This window comes from Rhea americana, unplaced genomic scaffold (genome assembly GCF_003343005.1).
Source record: "Rhea americana isolate MKP2758 unplaced genomic scaffold, rheAme1 scaffold_35, whole genome shotgun sequence".
In the NCBI taxonomy this organism is placed as follows: domain Eukaryota; kingdom Metazoa; phylum Chordata; class Aves; order Rheiformes; family Rheidae; genus Rhea; species Rhea americana.
This window is the reverse complement of record NW_028186479.1, coordinates 2,160,027-2,183,537: the sequence shown is the minus strand read 5'-3', so window position 1 is coordinate 2,183,537 and position 23,511 is coordinate 2,160,027. Positions and strand designations below refer to the sequence as shown.

General features: G+C 40.1%; 1 protein-coding gene across 11 annotated transcripts in view; it reads right to left on the bottom strand.

Annotated features, from left to right (window-relative positions):
• The window catches only part of RBMS3 (RNA binding motif single stranded interacting protein 3), a 697,064-nt gene that overhangs the window by 149,015 nt on the left and 524,538 nt on the right, over nucleotides 1-23,511 (bottom strand). For all 11 annotated transcript variants that reach the window (XM_085311789.1, XM_085311790.1, XM_085311785.1 and 8 more), the window contains one exon: nucleotides 979-1,136. In XM_085311789.1, the coding sequence (XP_085167915.1) occupies nucleotides 979-1,136 (158 nt within the window). The remainder of the gene's footprint in view (nucleotides 1-978; nucleotides 1,137-23,511) is intronic.

Sequence of the window (23,511 nt, the reverse complement as noted above, 5' to 3'; positions counted from 1 at the left end):
CTACCTTTTTGTCATACAGTACCTCCATTTTACTCAGTGGTGTCACGACAGTAACACGAAGCCATGGCACACCAAGACACAGTACATCTCTGAAAAATTCACAAGATGACTCAGCCACTTCTCACCTCCTTTACAAAGTACAACATTGTGATGCTCAGTAAAAACACTGATCTGGGGATTTATTTCTTTGCTTTCTCTTTTGAAATGGAAGACTGATTTKCAGCACAATTATAAATTTCTCTTCTCCTTGTTGCCTTTTTCTAGCTCTTTCTATATATAGCTCTCTCTTCCTTGCTTTTGAAAGGAAAACTGTTTAATTTAAGAGTGTTTCTTGCTGAAGAGAATCTACGTAAATATTCCCTGAAAATAAATATGGAAGCTTGTCTTTCTGAACTGACAATGAAATACACTGTAATAACATGTGGCCCATTCAGTCTAAAATATCTGACTACTCCAACAGGGCTTGTTGTATKCAAATGTTTCCTCTTAATGTTTTCTCATAGGTTTGAGTTCCTTGCCATTTTCAAGGAAGCCGTGTTTCTTCAGTTACTCTTCTTTTCCTTTGCTCTTCCAATTGAAAAATTTACATTTTCTTGTCACAAAATCTTTGCTAAACATTTAAACAGTTTGTTCATCAAGTGTGTGCTTTTGGCTGTAGGACATTTATTATTATCCAAGCTTGATACTGCAGGGATAGCTCACTATTCCTAGAGATTTTTATTTCCACATACATAAATTCAATGAACTAATTTCTGGAGCAATGAATGAACATCCTTCTGCATTGGTATTCTTCAGGTCAATGGAAAGAACAGATGCACAATCTGATAAAGTTGCTGCTCTGCATTTTCCATGGCTATGAGACTTCAGAGTTACAGAACAGACAGCATTTGCAAAGGACCAAAGCCAAAAATATATATATATATACACACACACACATATATATATATATATATAAATCCAATAAAGTAAGGGTTTCACCTGGCAAAGCCGACTCCTCTGCTGACTCCATTAGCATCTCTTAATATTCTGGTGGAAATGACATGTCCAAAGGGTTTCAGCATATTCTCCAGTTCCTGTTCATCCATGGAAACGGGTAAATTTGAGATGTATAGATTTGTGGGATCTTGCTCTTGTTGCTATGACAGAATAAGAGAAATATTCTCCATTAGACTCAGCACAATAAAACAGCTTATGGCCCCTGCAATGAAGACTACTCAAAACAGGACCAAGCCAAGAATTTATAGAAGCATTAGAAGCAAAGCTGGGCAATCTGTTCATGACGACAATACAATTCAGTTTTTGTAAACTCTCATTCATATGCTTAACTCCGTGTGTGACTGCTCTTACTGAATTCAGTGACACCACTTATTTAAAGAAAATTGCCCTAATGCACAAGTATTCTCGAATTGTGTTCTGATTCAGCAGCAGATTGTGAAGAAAACATGATTTCCACAAATACGCTGTTAAAATAAATAAAATCCAACACATGTTTTAAGCAGATGTGCCTTCCAGCCTGCAGACTGCCCATTCAACCTGCTCATCATGAGCCAGGCTGATTGAAAACATAGAACATTATCCAGAATATTTTTTCTTTTTCTTTTTTTCCTTCCCATCAGAAACATCCTAGCAGACAGTCTGCAACAAAAACTAACTGTAGTGGGTTTTCAGTGTGAATAACTGAGCAAATAAATTTGAAGACAGTTTTTTTTGTCTTTCTATTTCAGAATTTTAGGCTAAACTTTTCATTTTGACAAACACTCCTGTTTCTATTCTTGTTTGCTAACCTACTAAGAAAAAAACATGAAATAGCCACAGATGCAGTATGTAAAACAAGGATATGAAAACTTTAAATAAAAACCTTTTCTACAGACAATCAGGTCCCAATTACATTAAATCAATTTAGTTAAGCCCTTGCAAATGTCCACGGCTGTGGGTCCATGTTCACTGACACCAGCTTTACATACTATCAGGTCACCTGTCAATACAAGTCCAATTTGGATCAGGCATGACAACATAATTTTAGCTAATGCTAAGTGAGCAAAAAGGTATGATACAACCTTCATGCTGGCTGCAGTAAGATGGACAGTACCTGCTGTGACATAAAGTCTTTGGAGATAGGTCTTTGGGGATTTTTTTATTACACGTTTGAAYGGACAGAATTAATTTGCGCTTGCTCAATATTGTGAGAGTCATGCGGCAACAACATTGTCYTTTTTTGCTACAAGGAGTCCTAAAAGCCCGTTCGCAACCTTGTAGCACCACAACCTTACAATGAAGAAACTATACAGAGTCCAGCAGCCATTTGTCCCACTTTAACTGAATTGGCTTCACGTTACACCCCCATTAAAGTCAGTGCAACTGTGCCTTACTGCACCCAAAGAATCACAGGCATATTTCCATCTCCAGAAGACGTGCAAAGACAGGGCAGAATTGAGATGTCTGCTCTTTCACTGCCTTACACATTCAAGGCTGTGAAAAGAGAAGCAGAAGTCTGAGTTCCAAGCTGTGATTCACACATCCCATCCTTTATGGGGACATAAATGACTAAACAAAGTCAGAACAAAATCAGACTAAACAAAATCAGCAGCCAAGAAAAGCTCTCAGCTTCCATTCCCCCAAACCCYTAAGGGTAATTTTAGCCCTTCTGGATGAGAAGGGAACCAAAGGGTCCAAAATAAGGGGGCATGCAATGCTTTTTTACTGATAATTTGGATTCTGACCTGAGAGCTGTGAATATGTGCCTTTGGACATACTGCATTGTGCCCACTGCATGTTATCTATGCATCTCCAGATCTACCACCCCAAGAAACAACACATCATGGCACCAGTTGAATTCACTACCACTTTACAAAACAGAAAAAGGAAGACACATTTTCAGCTGCAATCCATAAAAATACACTCAATCATTATCACATCTTATAGTAATGGGAGCAGAAAAGGAAAAAAAAAAAGCCAAATATGGAGAGTAAACTGAAGTTATGAACTCCAAATCTAAAAAGCATTATTTTCCTTTCCAATCCCTGCAGTCATATTCCTTTCTCTCTCACTATAGTTTACATTTATACAGATCAGAAACCTAATTCCTCTCCAATGACTGAAAAATATCTGTGAGGAATTGGGACTGGTTCTGGTATTGATAGTGTGATAGAAATCATGCAAGCAGGCCTGGAGGGCAGGTAGGCAAGCAAAAAGAGGAATACAAGCTTCAGATTATACTTCTGGCTTTGAAAAAAAAATTGCTTTCTCCTCCTTTAATTTTTTCCACATCTCTCTTGTCTKTATGCAAACTACTCAAGTTTGTTTGCCTGCTACTTTTTTTTTCTTTTTCACATAGGCCAAAGAAAAGTAAAGATATAGGAGATTCATTGATACTAACCACTCTGAAAGCACAGTCAATGGAGGCAATTAAAGCAGAGGCATTATAGAAGCAAATCAGGATAGAAAGGTTTGCAATTCCAACAGGCAAGGTTTTCATCACACTAGCATGCAAACCTCTACCTATTTGTTCTTTGAGGACTTTGATTAATCAATTAATCACTGCTAAGGGACTGATATAACTTGCCACTATTAAGAAAAAAACTTCTAACCATATTATGCAGTTATGTATCAGTAACTACACAACATCCTTTATTTTCACTGAAGCAATTCATTCCAGTAGAAAGAGTATTAAAAATAAGAACTTTCGACTACTCAGTTTTCAAGCTGTGGCAAACAAGTAAAATAAATCAGAATCACCACCAAAGTATTTCGCTTCTAGAATAAGAACCCATAAGCCTTTTAACTGTGTTAAGGACTAAATGCCGTCGTTTGAAATATCCGTGGAAAGTTCAGCTACACGCTAMGGACGAATGAAATACTAGCTGGCCACAGTCATTCTCTCACCAGGATTTACCAATCATATCTTTTATCAAGACGACAAACAAGAGCAGTAAGCAGACAGATGAGGCCATTCACAGTACCTTCAAAACACAACAGTGTTTTCTATGGAAGGAAAAACAAATTCCGCATTGTTTTTCCTTACTACGCAAATATAACATTTAGAGAAATACTCCTTTCCTTTACAGAGAAATATAACCCCAAAGAAACCATATCTCACACCATAAACTGAAAGAAGATGAAATGCCATCCCTACGACAAAGCCTTCTGAAGAGTTTTAAACTTCTCACTAAGCAAGAGAGTGGTAAGAAAACAGCATGTTCCTGGCATGCTGCTCTGCCTCGCACAGCCCGGCGCTGAGCCCAGCCAGAGCCACAAGCCCAAGCACCCCAAGGTCGCAAACTAGAGCCCTTTTATGARCCAAGCTGTTTTACAGTCAGTAAAGGATCTTTCTTCAGATCACATCCCAAGGTTGCAGGACCAGCGGGGACTTTGACATCTGGATCCAAAGAGTATGGCGCAGGCTCTAATTCATTTAATTCTTTCTATGGCTTTTCACCAGACWCTAAAAATGCTTCATGCCACATTGGGATGGTAAAATCTCATTTATTACTGTGTCCAGTCCCAGACTGAACGGTTATCAAGATCAAAATTTTCAAGCAAAAGAACTGAAAGTTTTCAATGTRAAGGTCACGGACACTCCAGCGTTATATTCTTTCTTATGCTTGTGCTACTTYCTGTATGACGTGAAGGGGTTGGGCAGCAGCAAGTTGCACTGTCCCCATCAACACCTCCAGCAGCAGGTCATAGCCATAGCCACCCCCAACCTGCCAGCACAGTGCCACAGCAGCCCTCCGCAAGCAACACGCTGCAGAGCCCCCACTTCCACCTGTGGTTCGTGGTCCCTGTCCCAGCTTTTCCTCCACTGGACTCTCCTGGGAGGCATGAGACTCTTTCCATACTGCCCACGAACAGAAGGGCTGTCAGCATAGCTGCTTTACATGCAACCTGATAGAGGCTTGTGCCAGGGCCCACCAGCCCCTCGGGTCCTTTCATTCCCCACGTGCGAGACAAGGCCACCCTGGCAGGCAAAAGCCATACAAAATGAYGCCATGTGCCAAACAGAGCTATTTAATGGACATAAGACTGGGCCAAGGACCTGATTGAAGGGAGGGGGGAAGTGGCTGTGCATGCCAGGTGCAGATGTCTCATGCTCCAGGCATGCAAACTTGCAAGTACGGTCTCAAAACACTCATGCAAACTTGCTCCTGGCCATCCTCACTGAAGCGCATTTTAGCCAAGGTGTCCGAGTCAGCAGCCCTAGGAGGATCACGTTTTCCATGCATGGATTGCGGTTGCACTGCATCCCCTGAAAAGTAGGGGTGAACTCATCCGGTCAGCCCTGGCCCTAATCAATCCCAGCATATTCTCACATCCCAGTTGAACTCTTTCTGGGATCTTGGTCTGTGTACGTATGCAGAGTCCTACAGAATGGGCTCCCACTTAAAAAAAAGACRTTAAGACAATTAAAGGCCCTCTCGAGATGATCGTGAGGGCTCTTTGCAGCTCCCTTTGCTCCCAGTCCAGCCTAGTTCACCACCTTTGTAGGCAACTATCTCACCTACTCTGGCTGATAGGCTCCAGTGGCATTAACAGCAGTCACATGTTATGCCACTCTGGCTGAGGGTGCGTGCAAGTGTCTGACAGGCACTTCAAAACTGGCTAAAAGCACAGCTAGGAAGGTTTAGAGGTATTAATACAGCAAATTAAGAATAGGTCTCAAAGAAGATTTCAATTAAATCTCAGCATTGGAGCATTTCAGACATTCAGCAGCAGGCATCTTGCTGTAAGACTCGGGAGTTCAGTATTTGGCAACAGTTGTACTGGGGAAATAGAGAGCAACATCGTCACTGCCTTTTAGTGAGAACTGAGTCCATCCCTCAGCTTGCAAGACCTGTGCCAAATTGGCAGATGACCTTTATAGAAAAGGGGCTTTAAGATGTACTACTGCACCAACATTTGAGAATTAYAAAACCCAGTGGAGGGTGTGTTGCAATTCAAATTTGCTGTTTGCTATGCTGGACCCACCCCTCAACTCTTGAAAGAAAGGACAGTGCTCAGATGGGATTTTCCCTCCCATCTTGAGATAATAGTTGGAAGAATTTCATGAAAAGTCAAAGTAACAATTTCTGCTGTGTGAGAGGAAGCTGAGACTCTACATAGTGCATTCAGTAATGCATTCTTTAAAGACATGTGTAGGGAAAGGCCAGTAGTTTTTGGTGATGTTGTTGTTCTCCTAGAAGGACCTCAAAATCTCCTGTAATCTCAGTAGACTAGACATGAAGTATATTTGCTTTACTCATGAACCCCATGCATCAATTTTTTTTTTAATTCAACCTATATCATTACTCCTTGGAGCAGTTTGCTCTAGGAAGTTACCACTGATTCTTAGTTCAAAGGACTCCTTTCTCCATCTTCCAAACTTACTCTGGGAATGTTGAGAATWTAACATTGCATGTGGACCTGTATGAGATTCTTAAGCCCTCCTTTTACAGATATACTCAAAATGTATATTTATGCTTTGCTTTGCTTTAATAAATAGAGACTTCATCATATTAATATTCATACAGATCAATATTGGACCTCACCTTTAGCAGCATTGTCTTGTCTTCCTGAACATTTTAGATCCTGGTTCAAATCACTCTAAATTAGCATCTCCTTCAAGTCAGTTCATCTTTGCCTAATGGTCAGTGCTCAAATCTTCAAGCTACTTACATAAAATTTTCTATCCTTTAAAAGTCTGGGGCCAACTTCTGTCTCCCCTTAACACGAAAATAGTTTCACTCTTCACGGAAAACTCATTTTTGTGGAACCATTTMTATGAAACTAGATCATTTATATAGAAACATTTATGTGCTATTTCACAAATTTAGCTTTGCTCAATATTTTCAAAACTGCAGTTGTTTGGCAGCATCAGTCTCATCTTCAACTTATTAGATTATTTCTAAACTGGATTCTGTATAAGCCACCGAGCTTAAATGAAATTTAGAGATAGCATGTAATACTTTCTCTCAGTAGATTCTCATACAATATCCTTTCTTGTTGTTTTATTATTAAAAATTTACCCTTTTAGAACTGGAGATCAAAAGAACTTTCCAGGACATCTGGAAACAGACATTCATTGGAAAGTTGATCCGATACTTATTTGATCAGATTCATATACCAGAATTCTGAATTAAAAGATTTTTYAAGAGTCCTGTTTCTTCCCCATTTATTCCTGCTGCTTTTTCATATTGGATTGAATGCGGCGTATTTTTGCACATGTGTAAAAACTGCCTGTTTTTCACCCACAGTAAGCCACTGATTTTATAATTCAGGTGTCTAACTACAGATCTAACACCTAATTTTAGCAACTAACATTTGGAAAAGTTCTCTCTTTAGTGGCCTAAGAAGGATGCCATGATGCTCCCAACCTAGTTATCACAGTTAGATAGGATGCATATGGGGTGGCAGTAGGAAAGTTAGAAGAAAGTCATGTCAAACCACTCTGCTTCCCAATATCAGACTGAAGAAGTGGAACAGAGCCCTTTTCCTCCTTCTCCAAACASGGAAAGGCTGAGGTGGTGCTTAATGGTTAGGGACTGGGATTCCTCCAGTGAACACCTGCATGGCTCCTGTGAATCAATGAAATACACTGATCTGAACCAAACGATCGTAGCTCTGTTTTCAAGGATTTTATAAAGGAATTTATAATATTAAAAAAAAATCAAACCAAAAAAACACTACAGCGTTGGTGCAGACCATTTAGATTTTCAGAATTGCTAATGATACGTTTTGAATCACTATTGCAGTAACACAAAGTGAACAGAATGAATCAAGTGCTGCTGCCAGGGTTCCTTTTGACTTTTTACTTGTTTATTTGCCTCCCTTTGTGTGGGCACATTTTTACACACAGCGAGTGGACAGCTAAATCAATGACCAGTTAACTATTGATCCCTGGCTGGTTTCACTCCCTCATCAAGCTGTACACTAAAAGGTGCACAAGACTGTTCAGAAAGCCTAAACTTTACACAGATTTTATTAGTGCATTAAGTACAAACAATCCTATGCAGATAGCGGGAAAAAAGTATTAAAAGAGATGCTGACCTTCTAGACAAGTCTTTCCAAAGCTCTTCCCAGCAGGCACTCTCTGAAGCACTAGCTATTTCCTCAACAGAGGCTCGGTCTAAAGACTGACATTTTCACCGGTAAAGTAATACAAAGCAAAAGATATCAGGATATTCAAGATGTTTATTTGGTCTTACAAACCTTCAAAACAGTCTAGGCYTTGTTTGATGGCCTTTTAAAAGGCTCAAGATTCAACATCCTGAGACATCTTCTCCAACCCTGATAAATCTATTTCATGGTAGTAATTGTGCCTTTTTAGACTGAACGGTGATTACATGTTTCATAAATGAGCTTTCTTCCCATCCCAACCCTACCCTACTTGTACACTTCCATGGCGCAAAATTTGTTAGCAACTTGGTTTTTCCACAGCAGTAGCAGTGCAGGACATTAGGCCTTGGCATAATTACGCAAATACTGTACAGAAATAGTTAAGCTGAGTCCATTGAATGCTATATATATACATTTAAAACTAAAACTACAGCCTATATTTTCCATATGAGCTTGACTGTCACCAAATCAAAGCAGCTGCCTGCAGCAACAACATGGACATTTTTTGGAAGAGACACAGTGATTATTCACACGAACATAAAAAAAATACCCAGAAGTGCTATTCTGAAGAGAAATATTTACCCAATGATCTTCAAAATAATTTTATTATTACACAAGTAAATCTGAGCATTTCTGAGCTTTATGATGATCCAAGGAAAGTTCTGCTATTTAGGTACTTTGCCCAGGATCATCCAAGCAGAAGAGAGAGAGTTGTGACYTAGACATCCAATCTTATGTGTAATCACTGAAACATTCTTTACAGTTACTTCTTAAATAAGCCACAAATTAGAATTTTTTCTACCAAATTCTATCAAAAACTTGCAAATAAATTCAAAAACCCATGACCTATAAAGAGAAAAAGAAGAAAATTACTGAAGGAAATTATCTGCCACAAATATTTCCATTAGCTCCACAGTGAAGTATTATTTATAAGTACTATTTTAATTAAAAACATGAACTTTAGAAGTTCGCAGTTTATATATGCTCAGAATTTCTTCTCACTGTGCAAACTACCAGAGTGCTGTGCCGTGCTGTGTAAGCTGGACTCAGCTTTCTTTTAATTAAGTTTGCTCACAGAAAGCACAGCATTTGCTAAAGTTAAACATCACTGGAACCAAACTGTTACTGGTCTGTCCACCACAGTTGTTGCAGAACCTTCCCTCATGCATTTTATCTGCCAGTGGTGATTTGATTTGATTTGCCCTTCATCTTGTGTAGCAAATACGGTCTTCAGTCACTATGGTCTCTGCCTTCAGAGCACTGTGTAAGATACACGGCACCTCCTTTCATTTGCACAGAACACGATCGTAACCAGAACTGTCACAGACTGACATAAAAACCTTCTCTTTACACTTCTACAATTTCTAAGTGAACATTTTTTTTATAACTCTTTGCTTTCGAATTTTCCTAGAAACAAATTCCCACAGTTTCCACTTTGTACTGCACACTGCAGCCAAAAAGGCAACTCRACCTATACAAGAATTCCTGTCATAATTTTTGTTTTGTCCACAGATTTTTGTGCCTCCACATTCACTTTCATACCATCTTAAAGATTGCTTTACTATTCATATTCCTTTTCTATTAAGAATCAACTCATTACCTTGGATTACCTGAAGCTCAATTATAGCAATTTSTGAAATACTACATAATCTCCTAGATGAGAATCTGAAACCAGAAACTCACTGATGACATCTGGAAGCAAAAGTTCATCTGAGCTGCCAGATGAACTGCAATCTAAGTTTGACACCTAAACTATTTATTTTAATTTGTCACCAGCTGTGTCYCAGCGAACTTAAGACAAGGTGTCCTATTGCAAGTTAGACAATATTGCATCAAGTATGTTTATTTGCTTTATACTCTACTGGGTTAATGACATGCTGGTTGATGTATATTTCCAGGATTCTCTTACTGATTTAGACAGAAGTCAAGCCCTTTGCCCCTGTACAGAGTCAATAAATCTTGCAATTTAACTCCTAGTTTTCACATTCTCACTGAATTGTATTTTACATAACATTATCCCACACAGAGGGTGTATTTGTATGCATGTGTGCATACACATATTCTCACACAGAAAGGGGAGGGCACAAGAGAGATTAGCTGATTTAGAGAGGACATAGCATGAAATGAGGAAACAGAATAAACCTTCCATTACTGCTAATTGAGGAAAGAAAATGAGTTTTAGCCAAACACYGTATCCACTAAATCAATGAAATTAAATTAAGGGCTTAATTTAAAGTGCTCTTAAAACAAACAAAAAAGATCCTAGACATATGCACAAAATACATTCCTCTATCATGGATTATTGTGATTATTTGGTATTTTGAAGAACATGGCACATATTGTAAAAAACTAACTGTTCAGCACTACTTACTGAAAAAAATTGCAGTGCCAGTAACACTGATCAGCTGGGATGCATTTTTTTCATATGTAAACTGTTCAGTGTAAAAAATTCCAGATTTAATAATAATACTTACAAAAAAAAGTTATAATGATGTTTGCTCTATTTAGGATCATAACACTCCCAAACAACTGAATTAAAGGCAAAGAGTTCCAACACAGAAATCAGATGATATCAAACTCTTACATAAAAGTTTACAGTCATCCTCTGCATAACCTGAAAGACGCAAAATCACAGTAACTGATCCTGAGAAGTAAGATTCACAAGGAAAAAATGAAGATTCTAGAGCGAATAAATAAAACAATAACAGAATTGCTAGAAGATCTCACCTTCTTCGGCTACATTTGCCATGGCAGCAACACTCAATCCATGGTCTCATGATTTTTGTAGTTGTTGGGCTATTTTTTCCCCTTATAGCTTCTAGTTAAATCTCTATTCTTATGGTAGTAACATCAGACCTGAAGTATTACAAATTATGCTGGAAATGTATGTTTGCTTCCCAAGTCTATCTCAGGATACGGCGATGTATCTTTCTCAACACAGACCGAATCTGGCACTGCAGAAGATAAGAACCGGGTTGGGTTCCTCAAACTTCAGATTTAAGCAGATAGATAAACATATGAATAAACTATGTAYTTTGTGGAGTTTGTGCCAAGCGTTAGAGAACAGGCTACAAATCACTCCTCAAGCTCAGAAAGAGAAGCTATGGGACTTTCCAAATGGCGGAAGTGTGGCAGAGAAGCAGCTCTGCTGTCTGACCTTCCAGTGGCAAAGGATGCTGTAATGAGGCAGCAGAGGTACAAATTAAAGAYGCTTTCATGCATGTGTAACTTGCACTTGGGCCAGATGGCTTYAGGACTTTCTGTCTTCTATAGCTAGCAGGTGTGCTCCATAAGGACAGAAGTGTTTGCTCTGCCATGGCTTGATCCTTCTCTCATTGAACTCTACAGCAAAATATTCATCGGCCTCATTTGGCAGTATCAGACTCTGTGCTTGGAAAATATTTTAAAAATATACACAGATGGATGCATAATAAAGATTAAACAAGTGTGTGCATCTCTTGATGTCTTTCATGCATTTATTGTTTGCTTTCAATTTTCCATTTCAAAGCTTCCAGCAAAATGAAGTCATAAAATAGACTTGAAATCTATCCAAGCTATGTATGCCTGGATATAGTCCACACAGGGTTAAATTATTGTCCATATTTTATCTATCTGTAGATCAACGGAAGCTTTTTTGCTTTTTTCAGAAGCTTCTCTAAGCTGAAAGAGCTAATTCAGGAAATTCAYGTTTCTTGATGTAAAAGTCAAAGAATTGGCATTTAACTGTATATACATACACTGGAAAGATCGTAGCTACTATTAAGGGTAGTAAATTATTAGCACTGGGAAAGCATTAGAAGCTTCAAGAGGACTTTTTGGGACAGTATATTGCTTTATAGTATTTGACCTATTGACAAAAAGGTGAATTCAAGCAGCATGTGGATCCCATGTGATTGCTTGTGAAGAAAACCGAACACTTTCTTTTGTCAGATTTTACGTTACTTCCTATAAACCACAAATGAAGTCAGAATTTCTTGTCTGGGAATTCCTGTTGGGATAAAGGTTGAGATCTACTTAGCCTGAGTCCATACAGACTTCTAGTGAACAGTTAYTCATCTTGATGCACATGCCAGAAATGGAAACCTCCTAGTCCTCAAGGATACATCAATTTTCAGGGAGTCTGGATTATTTTAACTACTACAGAAATGTAAGAAAAAAATCTACATAGATACTGCTTAAGAAAAACAATATCCACCATAAAATACAGCCTTGACAGTTTCATTTTGAGAAATCTGTATTTTACACAGACAAAAAGTCCATTCCCATTTAAGATCAGGCACAACTCACAAAACAAATACTGTAGATATACTTGCGCTTTTCTTAAATGCATTAGACAGGAAAAGGCAACCAAGTCATGTTTCGAATAAGACAACTGAGGGCTATCCTTCAGAAGGATGAGAGACATAGTAAYGTTACGTTTTCCTAGTGCGCAGAATTCTTGAYGACAAGTCAGCACGTCCCTGCAGARGGTTTAGCACAAAGGCCTTGAAAAATTCACTTACTGCACTCACAGATGACAACAAGGAAATATTATTAGTAATTGAATGAACTAAAACTTTGTTTTATTTTAAAAAGAAAGTATTAAATAAAACAAGGAGCCAACATTGAATTCCTGGGATATCTGCAGAAGCACCTAGCACAGAAGCAGCTGACCTATCTGTACTCTCCTCACTGCTCATCACAGTAACTCCTGCTCCACGTGATGAGATTCCCCAGGTACGTAAAGTTGCCCATGTTCTCCATCTTGCAGCCCCCTCTATCAATGTGCATAAGCTTCTCTATCTCTAACTCCTCAGGAAGGGTTCCCAGGTGAGCCTGTGCTGTCCTGACTTCCTGAGCCAACTGGCTGYTTTGTGTATCTCTTACAGCCAAACAACAGAAATAACAGGCACCAGTCCTGGGGAGGAGAAAAGATGACATTTCTATGCTCCTCTCTTCTTTTTCTTTCTTCCATTCYCTTGCTACAACACTGGTTTCCCAGTGAAGACACAGCACTGCAGTGAGAATGTGAGCAGGAGCCAGCAATAAAAAGGGGTTAATGGCAGGACTAAAACCCTGCCCTTTTGCATGATCCCATTCTCTCCAGACTGCAGACTCAGAGCTTCTGGCACTGTCCCACCACATCTCTGTGGCCAGCGAAGTCCATTGTTCCACGTCTGTGGTTAGCGCTGAAAAGCGGAGCCTCAGGCACAGGTGGCCAGCAGAAAGAAACCAGGAGGTGTCGGACTGCCTGCCTGCTCTCTGTCCTCAGCTGAACCAAAGAAATGTCCAGCTCCAGGGGTGGAACACAGGCTGAAAGCAATGAATAAGAAAAGTACAGTAATGACAGTGAGGAGAGACACATGAATAACCTACGGCTGTTTTCAGGAGAGGCCACCATAAAATAGCAGAAGAGGAGATAACTACATCAGTCTCCAGGTGGACAACATGTGGAATGAGTGCCAGGTATCTGTCATTCCTTCCAGCTATTAGAGGAGATTGAGATGAGCAAAGTGTGAAGGTCTCCCTTCCCTGAAGCAAAAAATCAGGACCACTAAGGAAGAAAGCATCATTTGAGRGTATACTATGTTTTGCACAGACAGAAAATCGGCGTCTGAGTGTCAAAATGCATCAGTTAGAAGTTTGGGGAAAGTGAAGTAGAACAGCAGGCATCCCTACAGCTCTATAGTATTGGGAAAAAACAAGGATAGAGAGAGCAGTAAGAGAAACATGTTTCTTTTCTTATTAGTATATGAAAGTAGAAAGGAGAGGGAATTTTACTGTGCTTAGCCACCTATCAAAAAAATAACCTCTGTGCAAGATGCAGGGTGGAAAGGAGTCTCTGAACTTTCTAACTTCCCTATAGCAAGGATGACAAAGAATGAGAAGCTTGAGTTTCTCAAGTGAGTTTTCTTATTATCCTGTTGTTAGTTCCTTCCATCCTTCATATCAACTAGAATGGTATAGTTTTCTGAGTAGTCACTGCTGATTAAGTTTTTTAAGCCAATGAAAGTTACAAGTTGCACATCCATGGAGAAAAAACAAAGTCAACATTTTTCTGCAGGAGGAAGCAGAAAAATCACTCAGAAATTGGACTAAATATGTCTAGGTATAGCAAGGCAGACAACATGGACAGTTCTATCTACCTAGAAAAACAAAGTTCTGTTGAGCCATAAGGTGAGGTAATCTAGCTCACTGTAGATCGAAAAAAGAATTTCCCAATGAAAAAAAAAAAAAGGTGCAAAAGGGGCATGTGTGTTGTTATTGTAGCAGAAATGAAGAATTTCAAGAAGGCTGATAACCAAGGATGCCTTTGAAATGAAATAAGGCATGCAGTTGTCCACTATCAGCTGCTGAGACTGCACCAGAACTGAGACGGCCAGACAAGAAGCCGTATGGTACAAAGTTGCGTTGAGGCAGTGAGGAAAAACTCAGGTGCATTGCTGGATAAAGGGTGTCTTCCTGCAAAAGCTCAGGCAGTTCAGCTTCCCAGTGATCAACAGACCAGGAGGCAAACAGTATGGCAGTGATATAAAATGATACAAGAGAATAACATGGCAGAGATGGAAAGATACTACAGGTTGAAATCCAAGATAGAGCACAGCAMCTGAAGTAGAGTACAATGGTCCCTATGAGAATGAGGAAAGAAAGAAAGGTTCCAAGTCATGTATCTCCATTTTTCCTTCTGTTTCAAGAAACTTGGACCTAGCTACTCTGCTTAGCACACAACTGGCTCCTACTGCCAGCAGTGTCAATGATTTGCTGGGCTATACTATGCTGACCAATGCGAAAATGCATTAGCATTCCAGTACTGAGCTCTCGGTGGCTCAGGCTCATCTGCTCTTCTTATCTCTATGGTATTTCATCTGTGACTAACATGCGTGTGTATGCACACCTGTATGGGAAYGATGGGTGCAAGTATATAACTACAGTTATATATTACATATGTAACAACAAAATGTATTATACACATAAAATGCAAATCAATTTAAACATATTTTTAATTTTGAAAATCTGGGTAACCAGATGTCTATGTGTAAAGACATACTTCCAAAAATGGAAGCATATTTACAATTCTGCATACATATGTGTGCRTGTCACTGTGTATGCAGAGGAGGTGTCCACATACACAGAAATTTAATGTGCTTTGCTGGTGGTATGTGTGTGTGATTGCATATATCTGTATGCAATCATATTTTATATATATTTGTGTATGTGTATAAATCATTCATATAAAAATGATGGATGTATCAATCTAACAGAAGAAGGATGTTATTATCTCCTTTCTCACTTATAAATCATAGGCAACTCCAACAGCTTATTGCAGTAATAAAACTGTGAGACAAGATACATAAGGCATTCCTTAAGTCTCAGACTGGAAAGGAAGTATGAAGATGCTTACAAATTTTTCTTGATACAGTGGACGGTTGGGATCTAAAAGCATAGGGAAATGTACTGCAGGGTGTAAGAAGAAGTGGTGTGAGTCTCCTCCTAGGACACCCAAAGCTGGACCCGGTTTTTGTGCTGGTTCATAAATGATCCATTTTTTTTCCTCTGCCTTTAGAACCTTTTCTATAACAAATAAATAAATAAATAAATAAATAAGCCAACAAATAGTACTAAAGGAAGAAACTTCAACTGAAGTACACTTCAGGGCTCTGGATTGCCTTTCCCAGGTGCTGTATTTACAACTTGTTTTCAAACAGGTTTCAGTGAAAAGAAAGGCTGAAAGCCTACAACTGAGCATCTTAAAATCTCAGCCATCTAATGCTGCACAAGTATGGCAAAGAACTAGAATTAGAGAGCACCACTTCTTCGTATAAATTAGAAGAGTTTTTATCAGAGCCAGACTCCTTTGTTCCAAAGTTTGTTCTTGCTGATACTAATATAAGGAATTGATAATGCAAGCAGAAACTACTCAATACCTGGGGACTGATTTTTTTGAGGAGGTGAAATTCACGTATTCCTAAAAGAAGTAGCACTGAAAGGTATCATTTACAATACYTTTAAATATATGCCTGCGAAATTTGAGAGTTTGCTTGTGAAGCTCACATCATGATTGTAAGAATTCCTTGTGGATTACTGAAAATTACTTATATCAGTAGATGTGYGTGTTTTTCACAAGCCATGTAAATACTTTAACCCTACAGGATCAAACTTGATGGTTTTCAGTCTTGAGATATTTGTGCTCACCTCAACTTTATTARAGAGACCAAGCTAATGTTACATGCATTCTGTAGGCCATATCCAGGAAAAGAGAAAGTCCTACAAATGGAACTAGCAGTCTCAGAATTTAATCTGAAGTTCAGAAGCTTCACAGCCTTCCTCCTTCAAGAAGCAGATGAGGCTGGTGCATTGGGAAAAGCACAAACAAGCTCTGCAGCTTATTTGCTTTGTAAGGGAAACAGTTTCAAGTTATGTGACTCTATTTTTATAGAATCAACTTAACCTGCTAGGCTGCTTTCAACAGGTTTTTGAGATATACTGTGTTTTGAAAGATGCTGGAGAAAGAAGGGGAAAAGTTAAAGAGTAGAGCTATTTATATTTACTCTGTTATGTATCTACTTCAAGACCTAAATTAATAATATTAGAAGAATTCAAAATACTAAAGTGAGGGGAAAATATTTTGAGRGATCCAACCAAATCAGAAGGCCATGCAGTAGAATAGGGAGAAAAAACATGATATATAAGCAACTTCTGCCACTTGAGATACATGTCGAAAAGCATGTTGCACTGTCCCAGTGTAGCTGATCCCCTTTTAAGTAAAAGATTTCACTATTTCTGAATTCTGCTAATTCTGGCATCTTTTCCATAAGCACTAAAATTAATGCTAAGAAAAAGAAATACTAGTCAGAGACAAAGCACATTTGAAACCAAGGCTCCGACTACTTTGGGACAACTAAAGTGCAGCCTGGGTATATTAATCACAGTCTTCTGGCCTAATTCCAAGTTGGACAATCTGCCTACCTAGAATTCTCCCCAGAGTTTCAAATGCAAGAGTTATTTCCTCTAAAAAGTGTTGTTTAGTGCAGCCAGCAAAGACTGGTTTCATTCAAATGATGGGTGAATGACCCACACAGACTACAGAAAATGTATAAAAGCACTTTGGGGTCCTTAAGGAAGAAGGACACTTATAACACGGCCATTTTAGAGTGCTTTTATTATTATAAGAGGAAGTATTCCCATCTAGATGTTGCTTCACAGGCCTGCTAGTAATGAAGTAATTCAGAGTTTGGACTTGTTTATTTTTTTATTAAATTAGGTTAGATTATTCTTTCTGTAAATTTAAGATGATAGGTTTGAAATGCAAGCACTRTATCACTAAGACAGTTTAGAAAAACGTATACAACTTCTACTTTGAAAACTATTCAGATCATTTTTGAGCCAAAAAAGATTAATGATTTATTATGGGGATCATTAATCAAAAATTGTACGTGCATGTTTTTAAAGGACCAATTCCACTGTTCAAGTCAATTAGGTCCTCTAAAGCTATTACACTGGGATGGAGCTGCAATATTACCGAGACTTCCTGCAATATTGTTGAGACTTCCCCGAGTGTATTTAGAGTATAAAATAAATGCTATTATTCAGGAGATACTGATTTGCTAAGCTTCTTAAATTTGTACAATTGGGAACTTGAAGTACATTAAAATGCTGAAACTCATTAAGAGCCCTTTTCACGGCTGCAGAACCATCGGCAGTCGCAGCCCGGCTCCGAACAATACCACCCTCCCCGCACCTTTGAACGGGGCGATTTCCACGCCGCCAGCGCCGCTTTAATGAACCGCTGAGGCAGAACCGGTATCTAACCTCTCCGTCGACCTCCTCCATTGAGCCAGAGAAACAGAAAGCCACAACAACGCTAATATTCTCAACAGGAAAACAAAATGTACTCGCGTACTGTACTATCCCTCCCCCAACACAAAAACTGTAGTTAGCACTGGTATTTTGTTTGAATATAATCTAATTTTCTCCTTTTATCAACAACAAATATAATATCTTTGGAGACAGAAAACAGCCTGTGTTTTTCTTCTATGCTACCCAACAAACAGTACCCAAGTAGACTTTGCTTCTTTGGGTGTCGTTTTTGTGGGACAAAAGGAGAGGACTCTGCATTTTAGGGCRAGTTTTTGTTAATGCTAGTCGTGTACGATCACTCTGTACGCTGAAAATGTCCGGGCCAAAACGAAAGCTGCCGACTGCGCCAGGACGGTCGGTGCTCAGCTCCTCCCAGCTGGAAGCCAGTCACTTTGCACACCTTGCAATTGCGAAGGGCTCTTAAGGACCACGCTGCTCTCTGATCTGGCACCAGCGCTCGGCCGCACGACATGCCCAGCCTCCTCCTTCATTCAGCAAGGAGAGGCTCAGCCCCCACTACAGCACCCAGCGTTCCCACCAACCAACCACAGGGTGAAGAAGCGCAAGTCTTATCGACTACAGCGTGCGTTGGTCTGACTTCTACAGCTGAAGAATCCGCTTCTAAGTAAATTTCCACRGGGCCACCTACGATGCCTTCTTCGGTATTTGAAAAACAGAAGAAAAAATGACTCCAGTAACTGACCAGAAATTAAGTTTGAGTAAGAACTATGAGAATAGTGACTACTCCAGTACTCCGGAGATTTCACAAGATTCTTAGTAAGCTTGGTACTGGACAAAAAGGGAAGCAAACAATCTTGAGACTATTATTTAGCTTGTACAATTCTATGTGCAAACTGTATCTATTTATTCCACAGTATTCCCCAATGGCTAGACTGTCTCCCTGAGAAGAGGAAATTATTCCCTTTCCTGCTCTTAGCATTTTTGAAAGGAATGTAGGGAAGTGAAATGCCAAACTGGTGAAGAAGATTATGTATTTCAGAAGTGGGTTTGAAAGGTCCACCAAGAGATATTCACATTAAAGATAGCTTTAAATTACAGAATAAGAAGTGGTTGGGTGCCTGTGTGGGTGTTCCCATCTACATCAAACAAACTCAAAAAAGGCAACACTATGAGGGAACATGCAAGTATGACAAAAACAAGGCATGTGGCTAAAGCAAAAGATGCTTTGATAGTATACAAACTGAAGCGGTTTTGTTACTAGCAACAAAAAACGAAGCTTTCAAAGCTCGCCTCAAGAATTACACTCAAGCTCCGCGGTTCCTGACAAAGCGTAGTAAGATCGCTCTTGAAATCCAGCTATTTTGGCACCTGATTTTGATTTTATTGGTCCCTGTGTAACACACGACCTGTGCAAAGCGAGGAGAGCAAGAGACACTGGCTGCTGACCGACGCAAGCGGATGCACACGCACACTCGCAGCATCGCAATCACATTTCCCAACCGCTTCCCGGGCACAGCCCGAGGCTCAGGAAGAGCCGCTGCTGGCTCAAGGCAGCTTGCAATGCGGGCAGCGGAGGTGTCTGCCTCCACGTCAAACACTGCAAGTGCCAACGCAGCAGTGGCGGATTCCAAGCTTTTCCCAGGAAAAGGTCAAGCGCAAGAAGGGCTGTGCTAGTTTGAGCTGGACAGTTATTTGGAGTTCACAACTCACTCATACTTGAATGGAGGCAATAAAAGAAAGAAGGCAGGGAGCCCTTTCTATCCTCCTCAGTTTCTCAGCATGTAACTTTGTTAGAAGAACTTATCGTCTGATCAGGAAAACAGTTCCCAGAAAAAAAAGAAACATTTGAAACAGCATTTTGTCCTGTGTTTTGGGCCTCACTCTTGACACTGTCACATTCCTTCTCTCAGACCACTTCATCAGGACGAACTGGGGTGTCCAAGCTGACAGCTTTAAGGTTTAAAGAGAAGAGGTTACAACAAGGCATTTTCAGGGAAGGGATCTTTGTGGAATTCACTTCCTCTTGCTGAGTACAACACAGCTCAACATCTTTGACCTTCAAGTCATGTTGCAAAAGCCATCCTTTGCAGGCAGCTCAGGCCTCTCCTCCTCTCACACTTCGTGAATGCTTTAAAAATAATCTAGAGTGACAACTTTCTAATGTGCTCTTAAKGACAATCAGAATTTATTTCAGCTAAGCTTTTCATCCCTTTTGGAAAATGACACAAGCATGATCATACGCACGCAGTACAACTAAGCATCTCTATTTCTGCAGCGTGATCAACCTTCACAGCTACGGTAGCCTCATGTGTTCTTGGGAATGATTCAGTACTTCCGCACAATAAGGACTCTGCTGGAGAGAAGACTTGGCTTACGTAGATTTTCTTAGAATCTTTTTAATAGTATGATTTATTATTTTGTATTTTGCATCCCAAGTTATTAAACATTATAAATACCCTTATAAACACTCTTAGAAGCCTGCACAGACATTCACAAGATGAGAGCCTTTTCACCACGTCTGCTCACTCTTGGATGCAGTGGTAGAATGGAGGAAAAGGAGGGTTGAGAGCAGGTTCCTCATCATATACAGCTTAGCTTCAGCATATGTGAGAAAAAGTTAAGAGCTGTTTTAACTTAAGCAATTGTCATAAGGGACCTCAATTATCCTTATCCAAAACTGCTCTGCTTTACCACCCACATCAAGTGCGAAAGTCCAAATGAGCAAGGCAAAGAGGTCAGAGCAGACTGGAGAACCCAGCCTAACAATTACGTCTGGTTTTGAAAGTTTTTATGGAAATGAACTGAAGAAATCATAGGAAAGATTAATCTCTTAGTATTTCCTAGTATTTCAGGTAGGAAAAAAATGCTACCAGAGATAGATGGAGAACAATGAAGTTCAAAACCTCATTCAAGGTTTCTGAACTAAATTTAACTTTACTATCTCAAGTCAATCACACACAGTTTTCAGCTAAGGGTTTGGATGGTGTTTGCTCTCGCTGTTAGTAAGTGCCAGCTTAATCCTACAAGCTGCTTGGAGCAGCTGGAAGTGGTGCAGTCACTTTGGGCCTCATCCTTGAACAGGTCTCAATAGGTCTCATTTAGCGCTACAGTTCCCCGCAGGTTTGTGCACCTGGCCTTTCCTTACTTAGAGCAACTTCTGGTTGAAATGCCTCTCTGCAATTTGGCCTGCTAGAATTAGCTGGAATACATGCAGACTAGCACCCAAAAGAAATGTAATGGTGAAAAACTGTAACGACATCAACTTTTCTGCTGTGGAAACTATTTAGAAGAAAGGGATTGAGGTGAGAAAAAAAATCCAGTTTTGACATTGAAGCTTCTTAGAACAACCAGATAGCTCAAATCACTACTGCAATAACAATAAAGGGGCAAGTGCAAGGCCTGGAGTGGGGAAGCTCAACAGCACTTTTCATGAGTAACCTCTGAAACACAGGTATTGCCTGGAAAGTGCAAACAGCATGAGAACCTACATTGCTAATACAAGCAGAGGGCAGAACCTTTACATGGAAAGCAAAATCCAAGCAGAGCCTGGGAAAAAAAAAAGAAAGAAAAAAAAAAAGAAAAAGAAAGAAAAAAAAATGTAAGTGCAGGAATGGAATTCTGTGTCTGTAGTTTCAAGTACACAAATCAATTATGCCTTAATCACCTGATGATTTTGTTGAGCTAACTTACACTAGGGATTTGAAAACTGCTGCTGCCAACAGGACCAAAATTAAGTTGTAAAGGAATACCTTTGCTAATCTTTTGCTCTAGATACTGTACACACAACTAAGTCTGAGTAAGGAAAAACTGTTTTTGATACAGAGTAGCTATGCTTTGGTCCAAGTTCATTTAAACTGTCTGTCAATTATCGAAGTTCGAACTGACAATGAAAATCAACCACAGAGTAAYGATTAACTTGGCAAAGCAAGTTTAACACCAAATTATGCTGAATAGGACAAGTTATATACAACCTGAAGTGCAATGCTTGCTTGTGAAGCCCAGGATGAAAGGTTACAGAACCACTACAGCAGTGCACATCATGAATCTCATAAGCTCCCGAAGAACAACTACTATTACAAGTAAGGCATGTTTTTAGCCATCTTTGGGAACACATCCATCAAATGCCATTTTGAAATACTTATGAAAATGTACACCTCTGCTGCTCCTTTTTTTTTTTCCTCATGCTGCTATCTGTTCTATTCAAAAGAAACATTAATCTTTTAATTTTCAAACACTGTCAAACTTCTAGCTGTACTAGTCTCTCATTTTAACATGTTTTTTACCAAACTCTTTAGTTGACTAGCACAAGAGAGGACCAAATTTAGCCAAAATTGGCTTATGAAAACATGTTCAAAGCTAGGAAAAATTTCTGTTACATAGCAGAATTCACAATTGGGAATTCAAGCATAGTTCAAACCCCCGTAAGAACAACACTGCTCTCTTTCTGAAGATCTGTAAATAGTTAATAGAAGAGCTAACAGTAAGTGATGCTTGGAAATGTGGATCTTAATTCATGAATTTTATGAGAACAATAAAATACAGTGATGGSCTCTTCTAATGGCTTCCACAATTCAGCTATCCTCTCTTAATAGGCAGGACCTCAGGCTTTACAACAGGCATTAAAAGGCAGCATCTGCCATGCTGGCTGAGGTTGCTGGTCCCTCTAATCTGGAGATGGCGTTCCCTAGTAGCAGTTCTGCAAAAGCAACGGTGGCTTAGAAGTTTATTCATATATAAGGACAAATGAAAAGACGATAGCAACTACCGCTTTATGTAGCGCGTATGAAACAAAAGAAATCAACTTTCGTTTCAGACTGAAGTTTCTTCAGGACTGCTCTTCGCGTGCTATTAAAATCAAAGGGAATTGCAAGGCAGCGGGTGCACGGTGACGGTGGGTCCTGCACGGCCCCTCGTCTCGCCGGGCACGGCACAGGCCAGGAGTTCGGCAGTTCATCTCTCCCCCTACGGGACCCCCGGCCACCACCCCGGCCGCTGCCGCACGGAGGAAGGACAAGACGTTTTGAGCAAAGCCTCTCTTTCAAGCCGATGCTGTCTTCGCAGAACACGTCAAACGCAGCCCCTGAAACTGCAACCTACAYATGGTCTAGATTAAAACCAACAAACAAACAAACTAACCCTTAAATTACGAGGCTTTCCAGACGCAAGGGGCCAAAAGCACAATAATCCTTCTGTGCGGTGCTCCGGGGACGGGCGGCGGCGACGTCAGCGAGCGCCGCAGTGCATCCGGCGCCACGGGGAGAAGAGGCCGCTTTCCGCTCGCCTGCGAGCAGGGCGGCGAAGGGGCTGCGCCGCTCCGCTCGACTCCCCGGCTCACAGGCAACACCAGAGCGCCCGCAGCCAYGAGGGGAAGGAAAACGTGGCGCTCCTGGGGGCGCCCAGCCGCGGGAAAACCCCCTCCCCTAACTTTGTGCGGCAAACTCGGGCCCTAGGAGCGACACGGAGTTTGGGATGGTTTGGTATTAATGATGAATACGAAGAAATTAAATTTGCGCCGCTTCCTACACTTAGCAAAGGAAATTATGCATTTCCCACAAAGCCTAATGCCAACTCCACAGGGATTATATTRCTATTTATTGTTTTGTTTTCTCAGATAAAAACACC